The following is a 14,569-nucleotide window of genomic DNA, read 5'->3' on the forward strand; positions in this document are numbered from 1 at the left end:
CTAACTCCAGTTAGGGAAGGTAGACAAGGAAATATTCTCTGAAAAAGTCTGGGTTGATCTGAAAGTTTCCTGTGAATGTTTTGCAAACTGCGATTTTGAAACATACTAAGTTTTTGAATGCAGATACAGTGGTACCTCTGGCACCCAGAAAACAGGAAACACTTTAGAAACTTTTTTCTTGAAGATTGGTGATCTGAAAGTGTACAGAATACAAATCTGAAGCGCCTGTAGAGTAAATGAAAGTGTGGAGTCAATATTTTGCTGATAAAACCAGAAAAAATTAGACAACAGTAATTGACTTAAAAAACAATCACAAAACAATTTTCAGTAACCACTAACAGTGACATTAATATCTTGAAATACAAGAAGTATTTTCAATAGGAAAATTATTCTATGTAACTATGGATTTGCAACTATACTCACCTGATTTGCACATTGTAACGGATTAGCTAGCATACCTCAGGATCATATTATTACCCTCTGCTGGGTAGGTCAAAGGTAAGACCTGCTTGAGCATGCCAGAAGCATTAAATGTGGCTGGTGTGCCCTATCAGCACTTCAATCAGACACACATGGAGGGAAGCAGGACTTCAAAATTTCTATACCTGTTCTTCTAAATTCTCATTTCAAGGATTAATCACGAGTATCTTGGGTTAAAAAAAAAAAAAAAAAAAGGCTCATGGTTTTAAATAAATGGATCTCTGTTCCCTGTTCCTGATTTCAGTTTTAAATCATGGGTATAATCCATCTGTCAGTGTAGTAATAATCACTTCAGGACTTTTTGCACAGAGCATTTGTAGATCTGATCCCCACTGGTGTACAGGCCCTCAGTTTTCAGTAGATCAAACTGATAGTAAACAACTTAATATTTGGGGATGGGGCGATTTTCACATATTTCCAATTAGCTGTTTTGTAGAAAATATTCAGTGGTGTAATAATGAAGTATCCATTACTCCAAGTACTTCATATGCCCTATATGAATATAAAGCCAAGAATTTAGCAGGGCCGTGGGGGAAAAAGAGGCAGGTACTTTCCTGTAGGCTTTTATCCAGGATCATTGTGAAAGGTCTCAAGCCAGGAAGCTCTAGTTACTTCCCTGGGACTCTTTCCCACAGCTGATGCAGAAGTTTTTTCCTGATATTCATTCTGAATATAATTTTATGTATGATTTGGTATAAGAGAAGCCACTCAGGAACATCTTTCCAGTGGTGACCTTGAAATAAAAATCCCACTTTGATTTGCACAATGGGAAGAGTTTTATGAGTGACAGACCAGAAGGATAGCATCCCTTTCTGAACAAAAATTCTAAATCTCTGTAACTGCTTAGCAACAAGTTCCCAGGCTATACCAAGCTATAGAACAAATATACCCAACTTTTTTTTTCATTATCTCAATTATTAGTCTCAGAACTGCTAAATACTTTAACATGGATAGCAAAACAGCTGAAAACAAGGCTTGTTTCTTCCTGACTTATTAACATGAGGTAGGCTACCATCCAGGTGCTTCTGAGCACTACTACAATAGAGACAGTGGCAATCATCTTTTTCATAAATGAATCCCTTTTATTCCTAGAAACACATGCACAAAAAAAAGTTATTAAGTCTTTCTCTATACCATTTAATATCTTTTTGAGCTTTAAACTTCCTATTTATTCAGGGCTATATTGCAAAGATGTGTTATTCAGGTGAGCTGAGAACATACACCTCCCTACATTTGTTGGACATATCATCCAAAGAAGAAATCCAGAAAAAGAAATCTAACCAAGTTTATCAGAATAATCTGTGTTTGTAGTATGTAGTTTGGATGTATCTTTCTTTAACAAAAAAAGTGAGGTTTACCAAGGCAATAAGAAGCATTGAAAATTAGCATGTTAGCTATTATAAGCTTTTTAGAATGCTTATAACTTCAATCCAAATGTGCTTAATTTTCAGTATAAAAATAAGCTGCCAGTGAAGTTTGGATATCCAGTTTCTCTCAAGCCTGAGAGGAGTCAGAGATGAGGTATTTTGTTTGCTCCAACCGTGAAAATTGTACATAAAGGCAATGAAGAAATGGTACGAAGTTTTGTTGAATGTATCAGTTCTGTGGGATTAATAAAAACTAAAGCAGTCCCCTTTTAAATAATACAATGTACACTGCAGAGTTTGTGACACACAGCCTGTGACAATACATGGAGTGTTGATGTAAAACTGAGCAAGTAAATCTGCTTCAAAGCTGCTAGGGAACTGGCCTGACATTCAGATGTGCTGAGAAATTCATAATTCTCATTTGGCTAGACCCAGCTCTGCTCTCACTTATATGGGTTTAAATCAGGGATAACATTCACTGAAGTTGAGTGACACTGCAACCCAAAAAAAGGGAGCAAAAAGCCTGAAATGTGTTCATTAATATGCACTTGAACAAAGTCTGACTCATTGCAACAATGGAATTCATTTTCTGACTGCTTTAAATATACATTTCTTTAAAACAAAAGATTTTGTCAAAAATCTCAGTTTGTGGCAAGAAAGTCTGAGCTGGTGACAAGAGAGCGAGGAACACATTTGCTGAAAGATCTGAGGAGTCCTATGCCATCTCACCTTGACAAATTCTCATTCTTCTTCCATGTCACAGACACACTGATCTTGATGAAGTTAAACAGGAGTATGAGTGCTACTGGCAAGAGGAATGACCATAACATGGGCTTTTGCACACTGAAATTCTGATTTTGATCCAGTGCTGCAAGCCAGCAACTTTTAACATAAAGAGAGGCCATTTCAGAAGATCTGTTAGACACATTATTCAGAATACCAAAACAAAACAAAATAATATTCCAATTTTCATCCTGAAAGATGTCATAGGGCTTTCTAGGCCTTGTTAACCTATTTCTGAAAGGCGACCATTCCTTGAGAACTGAGGGCTTTCAATCATGCTTCTCTTTCTCTGGGGAATGAAAAATGATTTATCAAACAAACTGCATAGAGAAATATAGTAAGGTGCAATATAGCTAACCAACTAGGTATCTGGCCACCATATGCAAGTTTGTCTTTAGGGTATATATTATAATAGAACGGAAGAGTAATAGGGGAGACATAACGGACAAAGGTTGAAACAGAAACAGGGGCAACTTCAGAAGGGCAGGGTTATCCTGCAATAAGCTTTACCTCTTTTTTTTCATTGCCAAATAATCTCAAGTTAGAAGTCAACACTCCCTAAATGAGTGTCATAAGATAGCCACCATGTGGAAGGGGGTTGTATTTATGTTTCCAAAAGAAGTCTACCTTTGTTCTGCATCATCCACTATCACCAAGGTGTGTTGTAAGCCTAATAGCCTGCTGTGGTATGTGGGCACTAAAATGAATACCGATACAAAAAACATAGGGTAAATAGAGATACAGTTATGTTGGCCAGAAAGATTTTAAATAAATGGGAGGATTAAGTTTAGGTACTGAAATGCTGTTATGCACTTAAATGAGGTCTTAAATTTCAGCTAGGCTAAGAGCATCTACAGCTTCCATTTAAAGTCACAGGGGATCTTGGAGGAGAATTCAAGGCAGATGTGGATCCAGTACCCTAAATCTTTAGTGAGGAGAAACTGCAATTCCTTATAGTGAATGTTTAGCGTGAGTGAAGAGTTTTGTTTTCTTTTAAGTACTTAGATATACAAAATAGTATACCAACAATAAATCTAGAATTGTATTAATAATAAGCCATCACAAAAGGTGTGGGATAGCAAGTATTGTAATAATACATTAACTTACAATTCTTTCTGTTGGTGGTTTAAAGCTATTCCTTCTCTGTAAGTAGGTCCAAGTGTTATTGCAACTACTACAGCAGGGATTCCCAACTAATAGGAGAGACACTAGCAATTTATTGTTCGGTTGCATAGGCGTACCTCCCTTCCACACAAATAACTTCTTGCCTCCTAAAATGCATAGATTTTAAGAGCTCTGTTTCATCTGCCTTGCACCAAGCTAAGTGGGTTTTCTATAGCCTAGAGAAAAGGCAGGACTGAGGATTGTGAGCACTGTTTTTCTGAGGACAGCTCATGCCCATGACTTGCTGATTTTTGCCATTAAAGAGCTTCAGCGCAACTTCCAACGCCAACGGTGACAGAGCAAACTCCTTCCTGTGCTGTAGCTACCTCCCTCATCACAGCTGTGCAACCCTACCCTCTTGTTAGCAGTGAGAAAATAATTTAAGAAAATTCTGCACCAAGCACCATTATATTTCATGCCAGCTTGATGCAGAGTGTAACTTTTGCCCCCCGAGAAGCATGCCAGCGTGGGCTTGCCTCCTTGATGCCTTTGCTTCGCTTCCTCTCTTCCATGTCTCCTGCCTACCTGTTCGCTAAGCGGCACATCTCAATGGAAGGAGCCTCCCGCACAAGTTTTTATCTGAGAAATAAACATGCTTCTTAAAGTCTGTTCCTCCTTCAGCTGTAACAGAGATCTTCTAGACTGCCAAGTATTTGCTGTGCTCTCAAAGTAGATCTGAAAAGTTGTGAGTCAGAATCATGCTATTTTGGACATGTGTAACTAGTCACAGGACACAGTCAAGAACCTAACGCTCTGCTATGGTGTGAATATACATGGAGCACAGTGACGTGTAGCCAGACAGCTTTTGCTGAACATTTTCTGGCTTGCACATGCAGTCCGAATTCTAAAAGTTTTAGAGGAATTGCCTCTACCTCCACCCAAATGCAAAACATAATCATGAAACAATCAGGATCCAAAACTGCTTGGTAGATGCCATCAGAAACAACATACCACACAAGCTGCATACACAACGTGGAAAAGGCAGGTATTCCTGTACACTGTATTAGAAGAGTTTCTTGAAGGAGGCTGAGATTTTTACTTTACCTAGTGGGCATCCATCTGCATTCTTCAGTCCTCCAGGTAGTTCCCTTTCAGCTTGCAGTATTGCTGCTAGCTGTTGTATTGACTTAAGAATGTGCTCTTTGCTTATTAATAAATAATATGTAACAAATAAAGTCAGTCACTCCTTGCTTTTGGATGTATGCAAGGCTCTGGCTGAGGTCATGAGGAAACTCAGAGATATGTAAATGAAAAATTTGAGTCCATATATGCAATCACTGTACCTGAAAGGTTTTTACTTAGTTGACAGAAACAGATTGTTGAATGCCTTGATGACTGTGAAAATTTCTCCTGCGCACAATAGACCTATGTTGCTGTGCCAATGAACAAGCTATCAGTTTCAGTGCCGTATCAGGACAATGACAACAAGTTCAGTTTATACAAGTAGGGTGAGCAGTAACAGGAGATTATTTATTAAATTACGTTGTGCTAAAACAGAGACACTGATTATAATTGCTCTCTACTGATCTCCTATCTTTACAACTCTCCCTGAATGTACTATGTACTGATACTTTGGTAAGAGTTGCCATATATATGACTTTAAATCTTACCCCATCCGATCACTAACATGGTTATGAGGAAGAGTCCAGGCAGGGGCTTCATGGCTCTAAGCAGCAGTAAGTACAACTGTGCCGAATTGAGTGCTGTCCACATAAATGTCACCAACAAAAAGTAGCGCAGTTGGACAGCCACAGCCATACACCAGGAGTCTGCGGGAGGATCTACATGTCAGATGTGAGTAAGGTGTTACTGGCGGCATCATAGGGAAGGTATTGCTGGCAGTAGCTGGTGGTATCGCTGCTGTGATTCCTGGCATTTTGGTTTCCAATTCCAGAGATGAAGATGATGTTAAAAATGAGCATAGAGAAATAGAGACTCACTAACATCCATGTTACAGGTGACTTCAGAGTTTTACTATTGGTAGGAATACATATAGGAGAAAAAACTAGAGCAAAGTAAGAGAAATTGTAAAATATTTCCTCATTTCCATTGATACTAAAAGCAAGCTAGAATGTGCAGTCTTTAATACAGAGCGAAGATAAAGCAATAACTTGTTTGCAGAATTCTACACCGTCATTACTCTCAGACAACTTACCAAATCCATCAGTTTTGTCTGATTTCAACTAGAACAGAGAATACCCAGCACCTTTTAGGACTGGGCCTTTCCCAACAGCAGTTGGGATGCATTTTCTTTTTTCCACTCTGCTCTTTTTACAGTCTTCAGTATTAAGAGTTGAAATAGCATAAGACAAGTATTTCTAAACACTCTTCAAGGTACAAGAGAATAATAATCCGCCACTTCCAAATGCTGTCTTACAAATGCATTTAAAAGGCAGAGTCTGGAAGCTCCTACAATCTTAAAAACATTGACCTTGATAGATTGCTTCAAATCTACATTAGTGCAAGCAGGACGAGAAACATGCATTCATCTACAATAACTGCAACTCTGCTGGCATGACTTTGCTCCTTGTGCAAGGGGGAATCACATGACACCATTAATCACAGGCACATCCATCAAGGAAGTTTGCTGCAATTGCATTTAAGTCACAATAAAACTGTAGTACAAGCAGTGTTCATAACCCACATTGCTGTATAGTCACAGTGCTTTGAAATCAACTGTTCTCTACAGACATTTTATAAACAGAAGGCAATAGAGTATAGAAACTATCAAATAGGCAACAGAAAGCAGAGCAACATCTAAGTAGGACAGCAAGAAGAGAACCTGAGGAAAAACTTATATGTGTTTACATGAATGCTAAAAGTCTAAGCAATAAGACAGTGGACTGAAATGACTAGCTTTGAATGAAGACACCAGCGTAACAGGCATATTGGTAACTGGCTAGAAGATAACTGATTAGGCATTGTAATAGCAGGGTACAGGGCATACAGGAAAATAAAAAGAAAGTGATGCAGGTGGTGGAATACTGTTACACATTTTCAAAGCCTGGTATTTACTGAGAGTAATGAGCTAAACACTTCAACATATAGCACGGATCAGCGTAGCAATAATACAGTGCTGGGTCTGTGTTGTCAGCTGCCTGGCCAGGGTAGTAACAGAGACATCAGCGAGGCAGCAGGGGACATGAAATGCAACAGAAATGGCAGACTGCCCTCACCCCATGTAGATATGGCATCTGGAGATACTAATAAGAATTGCTAGAAGTGCTGGTTGGGTCCAGTTTGAGTCAGTTAGCACTTAAGGGGTAGAGCGTAAATGTCTGTGCTATCTTAAAGGTCTAAACACAAAAAAAGGTGAGGCATTAGCTGTGTGTTATATGAAGGTATAGCTAGGTAACAATAAGACTTGAAGAGATGGGAAATCTGCTAATCATCAGGAGAATTTCCTCTTTACGCTATGGAGACCAACTAAACAGTGTATCGAGTCATCCCTTTCGTATTCCAGCCACTGAATAGCTTAAATGAATGACTTCAATAACTGAATTGTTCTCAAATTGCTTATGTTGGGAAGCTATCAAAATCAAGGTTAATTCAACCATGCAGCTTTGAAGTGTTCGTAAAGCTTGGAACGGTAGGAAAGAAAGGTGAATGCGTTGCATAGGGAGGAAGGAAATTTGCATTTATAATTACTGGAGAAGATACTATTTGACTTGAAAACATCTGAATATGCACCATGAACAAACAGCAGATCGTGAACGCCCGTTCTCACTATTCTTACTTCTGACTTTTAGCACGACCTTATATTCAAAGTAAATATTTGTATTTGGGAGGAATAACATCCTTTTAAAGCTGGGCTCCGGATCCCTGCCACGAACACCTCCTCCTCCCTTCCCCTGGCATTCCCCTTGCCCCCCCCCAGCTGCCCCAGGCTCACTAGATGGCAGCACCACAGCGCGGCTCCTCACAAAATCCCAAATTACTAACGGCCCCACGATAACCTTATGTTGCAACCTTACGGGGTATCTTCTTAGCATTAGAATAGCTGCTACTAATATTATGTATTACTTTAGAGAAGATTTGGCATTTGAACCATTTAGTGAAGGCTACGTACTGGGAAAATACAATATTGAGTTCAAGGGTTTCCCATCAAAGGATCCAGGCAGGAGAAACATTCAATAGTCAAGCAAAAATACATGATGAAAGGAACTTCTCTTATTTAAAGGGACTGTAGCTGGTTTCTTTTTTCTTTTTTCTTTTTTTTTTTTTTTTCATTTGGGACTAGTGATAAGGAAACAAAGCGCACAACCAGGAGAAAAGCAGTCACTGTCTGTAAGGTGCTTAGTCACATTCAGCTCTCCATGTTTTGTACATATGGCAGAGCTAAGCCTTAAAGCAAGGCTTAGGCATTCATGGATTTTATCAGGAAGAGTTTAGCATTCATACAAAAGAGTTTGAATTTGAATTCTTGAGGGACAGAACTGTTTCGTCCATGTTCAGCTGATCATAGGACTGAAAGGAAAGGCTTCACTCTTAATCCTTCCTAATGTGTTAGTGTCAGCATCACCTCATTCCCTCATGCCAGTCTTCTCCAAATCCCTTTCGCTTTCTCACTGGTTTGGTATCTTGGGCCAGCATTGCCTCCATTCAGAGGAATTTGCTGTGAACTGGGAACCTGACTGAGGAAGCTGCAGGCCAGTTAAGAAATATGAAATGGGATGCTGTGTTCAGGCAAAACCAAGCAAAATAAAATAATCACCATTGAAAATTCAGGCCATTTGCAAAGCAGGCATATGCCAGGAATGCCATTTTGCTTTCTGCAAAGTTTTAAGAAAAGTAACACACATATATCTTTCCTGCCTCAATTTCCTAACGCCTTTTTTTTTTCTTGGGATGATGCAGAATCTCAGACACTGTTTAAATAGTAATTTAAGATTACTTGTGATGCTAGGGAGTCCAGGTTTTCATTACAATTCAGAATTTTGGGAAGTTCTAAAGTCGGAGCTCTCCCTTTCTGGAGCACATCCAGATTGCCATTGAAGTGTTAACTGTAATTTTGTAAAAGCAGAAAGGTATGCACTGAGTACAGAAGCGCTCACATGTACATGATCTCATTGGGAATTAAAACTGTACTGTGGGTGTGACATCCGATCCAGTATTATTTTCTGTTTGCATGTAAAATATTTGTCTTTCAGTGTTAAGAGGGACAATGAATTATTTAAGTAGTTATTGTTCTTTTTAGAACATGTGTTTTATACTCAAATACGTAATCTTGTCAGAGTGGCTGACATTATTCATGCCAAATTCAGATAGGTTTACTTATGCTAGAGCTGCAGAAACACATCTTTTAAATGGGAGGCACAGCACTGAGCTATCGGGAAGACTTTTTATCGTGTCTTGAAAAACATAGCTTATATGTTGTAAAAGAAATGCGAAAGAGCATGTGGAGCAGCCATGCAACGCTTACTTCTCTACAAGCTTTCTGAAAGCTGAGACAGTTCATGGAACCACAGTTGATGGAAAGCATCCTGAATCCTAATGCTAAATAGTAGGATATAAATAGATTATTTTTCAATCAAAAGGCTGTTCAGGAGCAGGTATTAACTGACTCGCAGCCCAGTCCCAGGCAGGCACAGATACAACTTGGCGTGCTTACCTTAAATTCTCTGCATTTGGGGTAGAAAGCTGTGTGGAAAGGTTTGCGCTCCTGCTGCCTGACCTATGCTTTTCTGGCTTCAAACACTGACCTCTCTTCTGGTCTAATAATCTGACATCTTTCACAAACCTTACATTTACTTTTGGGAAGTAGAAGTGAAAGGAAAGAAACACATACCATTCACTATAAGGTTTGCATTTTTCTTTGGAGTTGCCATATTTACCCACTATAATCCATTCAAAAGTAAAGGTTTTTATAATGCATTCAGAAATGTTCACTGTGCAGGTACTGGCTTCACAGAAATTAACTGCACAGAGGGAAAAAACCCCATATCCAGATCAAATATTTTTAGTACAAAGACCAATTTTCAGAGATAAAATAGTATTGAGACAATGGAAGCTCATTGAACCTTTTGCCCTAAAGGAAATAAAACCAGTTGGGTAAATCTTGTCTAAACCCAAGGTGCTGAGCTGCTACAAGTGATATTTATGGAGTCACTGAAACCCTAAAAGCCCGTACTTTTTGCCATCTCTCCTATTTTCACTGCCTTGCTCCTAGAAAATTTGTAAAAGATTATAAAGCTTCACTTCCAGAGTCTTGTTACCTAGGCAGAAGTCAGATTTGGTAACCTAATGCCACAGAAGATGGCAGGGGGCAAAAATACACATTTGTTCCAAATGGGGTTTGGACAATTAATGGGGGACGGTCCTTTGGTGAGTCTAGAAGCATGATGGGTCGGATGTGGCTTCTGGCGCAGGGAGTCGCTGCCCTGCTGCCTGCTGGAATGGGACGGGGTGGCCAACACAAACCCCACGCCTTGTCTAAGCACCTGGTGCTGGCTACATCTAAAGGCAGGATGATGACCTCAGTGGAACCATGGCCTGACCTAGTACAGCAGCATATAGCATTCTCATGTCATACCATACCACTATAACTTAACAGAAATATACCTTGCAATGCTGCAAACACTTGAAAAAAGTACTGCAACACACAGGCAGAAGATTTTTGCTTGGTCTTAAGACTTGCAACATCCTGGTTTTGCTAGCTTTTTCTAATTTGGACCACATTTCAGATGACTGTGTCCCATTAGCAGGACTGAGTCAAAGACGCATACTTATGGTGGGGGTCCCGAGGGGGGCTCAGGACACCTGGAGTGTTCTCCGTGTTCTGGCACGGGTTTCTTTGCCAAGTCACATAACTTTCTGTGGGTCTGGTTTTCTATAGGGTCTCTGTTTCCCATGACACAATGATACTTTCCTTCTATAGAAGTGAACATGGTTATGAACAAATAAGGACACTGTGACTCTGCAAAGATTAGGTCTGCCTTACAGCATCATACCTGAACCTCACTTGCCAGGAGGTGATTAGCAGGGCGAGGTGTCTCAAAAATGTGAGGTGGCAGGAACCTCTAGAGGGCATCTAGACCAGACAGAGGCTCCACATCCTCACGGGGAAACATGTTCCAGTTACATGCTTCGCTACCTTTCTAACCAAAACATTTCTCTTCATGCTCAATCTCAGCTTCTCAAACTGCAATTTACAACTGCTGTCCCTTGCTTTACCTTCTGTCCCTACCGAGAAGAGTTTAGATTCAATGGTATTGGCAACTCCCGCTCAGTTAGCTGGAGGCTCGCTGTCCTCACAGCATCCTGCTGGACCCTCTCCAGCTTCTCCAGGTCTTTTTAGCCTGGGGTACAGGGGGCAATATTAAGCACGTATTTCATGGTGGGGCCTCACCGGTGCCAGGAAGGGGAGGGTAATAGCGTCCGTCAACCTGTCTCCCTCCACATAGCACAGCTGCTCTGCCGTGTTTGCGATGAACACACGCTGTTGGCTCATACAGAACTTGGCAGCCACGGTCACTCCCAGGTACTTTCCAGCGGGGCTGTTCCTCAGCCAGCAAGTTCCTGGTCCGTACCAATGTCCCTGGCATGGAGTTCGGCACTTGTCCTTGTTGGACACTGTGAGATTTCTGTTGGCGTGGTCCTCAGGTTTCTCAAGGTTCTTCTGCATCGAAGCTCTGCCATTAACTGTGTCAACAATACCTCTGCTCCGTCCCAAGCTTAGTTTTGTCTGCAGATTTGCTGAGAGGGCATGCTGTGTCATTGTTCAGGTCTCTCATAAAGGCATTAAATGATACTGGCCCTAGTATCGACCAGCAGGTTACTCTACTTTTACTATATTCCAATCAAGTCACTGATTTGAGCCAAGCCTTTGTGCTTGGCTGTTGAGTTAATTTTCAACCTGGTTAATGTTTCATTCACCCAACCTGTACATCTTCACCTACCAAACAAGAATGCCGAGGGAGATGTTGTCAAAGGCATCTCTAAAATCAAGGTATATTACATCTGTTGCTCTTCTGTTGTCTACATAGCCAGTTATTTCATACAGAAGGCAGTCAGGTTGGTCAGACATGATTTGCCCTTTGTAAATTCATGCTGTTCCAGAATATATTTTTGTCTTCCACATGCATGGAAATAGACTCTAAGAGGATGTGCTTCATAATACTTCTAGGGGCTGAGGTAAACCTGACTGGCTTATGGTTTCCCAGTCCTCCTTCTTGCCTTTCTTAAAGGTGGGCATAATGTTGGCCTTTTTTCAGTTCCCTGTGGCCTCCCTTGATCACCATAGGTGACAGATAGCAGCCCCACAGTGACATTGGCCAGGTCTTTCAGCAGTCTTGAATGAACCCTGTCTACACGCATGGATTTGAATACTTTTGTAGTGATCCTGCCTTCCTTCTGACAGATGAAAGCCAGGAATAAGTTGCTACATTCATGCATGAATACATATGCATTCATACATGAGTACCTATTCAAGCTTTATTTTTTATCTTTCTAGTTATTCAGGCCTTGATCTGAAAGTGTTTTGGGCTGGTTTATATACATATCTGTACTACTTGGGTTTGGACTTACTAAAGGGAGGCCATCTGAAATAAAATTGTTTGGTGCTTTTTTTTCCCACTGATGCAATTCTCAAATTATTGCAAATATTTTGACTTCAGTAGAATTGCTTCAGAATTACAAAAAAAACCCCAAAGAAATCACAAGTAGGAAGAAAACCAGACCCTTTTTCATGATCTGTGAAGGAAAGTAACCATGACGTAATGTACAAAAGGAATGAAATATGAGCCAAGTGGAAATTTTCCATCACCCTTGGAACAAAAGTAATTGGTTTACAAAAGTTGTCTACCCTATATGCCCTGCTGTATCCTGCTGGCAATAAACCAGATCACCTCCTCTATACCCCTGACACCCGACTGCACTTCCTTCCAGCTTCCCCAACACCTTTAGCACTATGTTCCCACACCCTTTATGCTGCATCATGCCTCAGCTCCCCCCGCAACCTCTGTGTCCTACATCCGTCTTTAGATTCCCAACACATAAAATACACACCTTTATTTGGTTAGCTGGCGGAGAGGAGACAAATGTCATGGGTAGTTTAGAGCTATGCATCTTAGTGGCTAAACTGGATTGACTGCCCATGTGGTCCCCTCCTCCCCACTGCCAGCATAAGTCTCCTTGCCTTTTTCTCGGTGAGGTATTTACAGGGTTGGTCTTCTGTACCCAACTAGTGACATGTGCAAAACTCATAGGATGTCGAGACCTTTAAGATATGCAACCATCTAGTGAATTTAGTTGAAACTGGTCAGCAAGTCAAAGTTACCATGAAGGTGGAACAACAGACGGGTGGGCAGTATAAACATTGCTCAGGAAAACAGAGTAGAATTCAGATTTTGTAAATGCAATAATGTTTGCTATTATTTCAAGTTAATGATGCCTGTCCAAACATTCCTACCTCATGTGTTTTAATAACCGCAGTTATTAAAATCTATTCTTTAAGGCAATTCACAGCAAATCAAATGCAGAATACCAGAGGAGTGAACATAGGGAATTACAGACTCATCATCATGGTTTGTTCCCAGTGCTGAAAACCCAGCCATGATTATTTTATTTAAGCCAACGTCTCTGAAACATATTGCCCAAATGTTCCAATCCATCATGAACCCATCCAATCTGTCATTGTCTGTTGGACATGTTACCCATCCTGTCATAAGGGAAATGACATGGGGGACCTGAAGTTTCCATCTACCCAGCAGTCTTCACCAAGAATGTTTTCCTGGATAAGCTGCAGATCTTTCGATGTCCTTCTGACCAAACATGTGAGGTCATTTGACAAAGGCACAGCTGACACATGACAGCCTATCCATGTGTCACACTGGCCACAGTGTTGGGTTGGAAAGCATGAGCTGGGGATCTTACCAGCTCTGGAGATGCCGTGGCCCGGTGAGCCGGCACCCTTCTGGCATCGGCTGGGAGAACCCGCCCCAGTTAGGGCAGTGCAGAGGTGCCATGCTGCGGTGGAGGGGACTGAAATGGGAGTCAACCAAGCCAGTGCTGTGCCAGGCGTAGGAAATTTGACTCATCCAAACCCAGTGCCAGTGGCAGCAGGAGCTGAGGACAGGCATTGTCCTGCAGGGTGCTGAGCTGGGTGGTATCCCTTAAACACTGGTAGATCCAGACATGGCAATACTGGCCACTGACATCTGAATCGGATTTTCAAGTCACTGTGATCTTCAGACAGAGGAATTCAAACAAAGGCCAAATTGGCTAGAAACAGGGCACAGACAGTTGAAACCTGTAATGTCTTCCTCAGATACATCATTAATTTGAAAGAGCAACAGAAGTAGGTAAAGGATATGGCCTCACCTAGCAAGAGCCACGTCACTGCTTGTGAATCCAACCCTGCTGAGCAAGTCTTGGCTGGGGGGAAAGATCAGGGACCTCCTGAAGCAAAGGGGTTCGCAGAAATGTCCCCAGCTGCCCATGGTGCCTGGCTTGTACTGACCTATCTCACGAAGAGCTCCCACCCACTCCTCTGGGCACACGCAGGCTCCGTCCTGACAGACGTCACTGTTGAGGCAGGGGCACGGAGGTACCATGGATTCTGTAGTGTCTGTGTAAATAAAGAATCAAGATATTAAAATATTCATTAACATGTATGTAAAACCACATATCTACCTAATTTGATGAAGGAAAGAAAAAACATGATTTATTTGAAGCTTCAACTAAAAAATGTATGTGACCCAGTCTTTCCCATGTACTTAGTCACTGGTCCCTCCTTGTCACTAAAACCAATGGCATGAATGTGGGGTTGATGGACC

At 41.1% G+C, this 14,569-nt stretch overlaps 1 protein-coding gene across 1 annotated transcript; it reads right to left on the bottom strand.

Annotated features, from left to right (window-relative positions):
- ADGRG7 (adhesion G protein-coupled receptor G7) lies at positions 1-11,511 on the bottom strand. The gene is given in 8 exon segments (XM_075034807.1): positions 1-225; positions 1,421-1,568; positions 2,577-2,729; positions 3,738-3,821; positions 5,407-5,581; positions 5,584-5,768; positions 9,925-9,959; positions 11,143-11,511. Coding segments are annotated over 8 exon segments (1,374 nt in total).
- Between the last annotated feature and the right edge of the window lie 3,058 nt (positions 11,512-14,569).

This window comes from Buteo buteo, chromosome 8 (assembly GCF_964188355.1).
Source record: "Buteo buteo chromosome 8, bButBut1.hap1.1, whole genome shotgun sequence".
In the NCBI taxonomy this organism is placed as follows: Eukaryota; Metazoa; Chordata; class Aves; order Accipitriformes; family Accipitridae; genus Buteo; species Buteo buteo.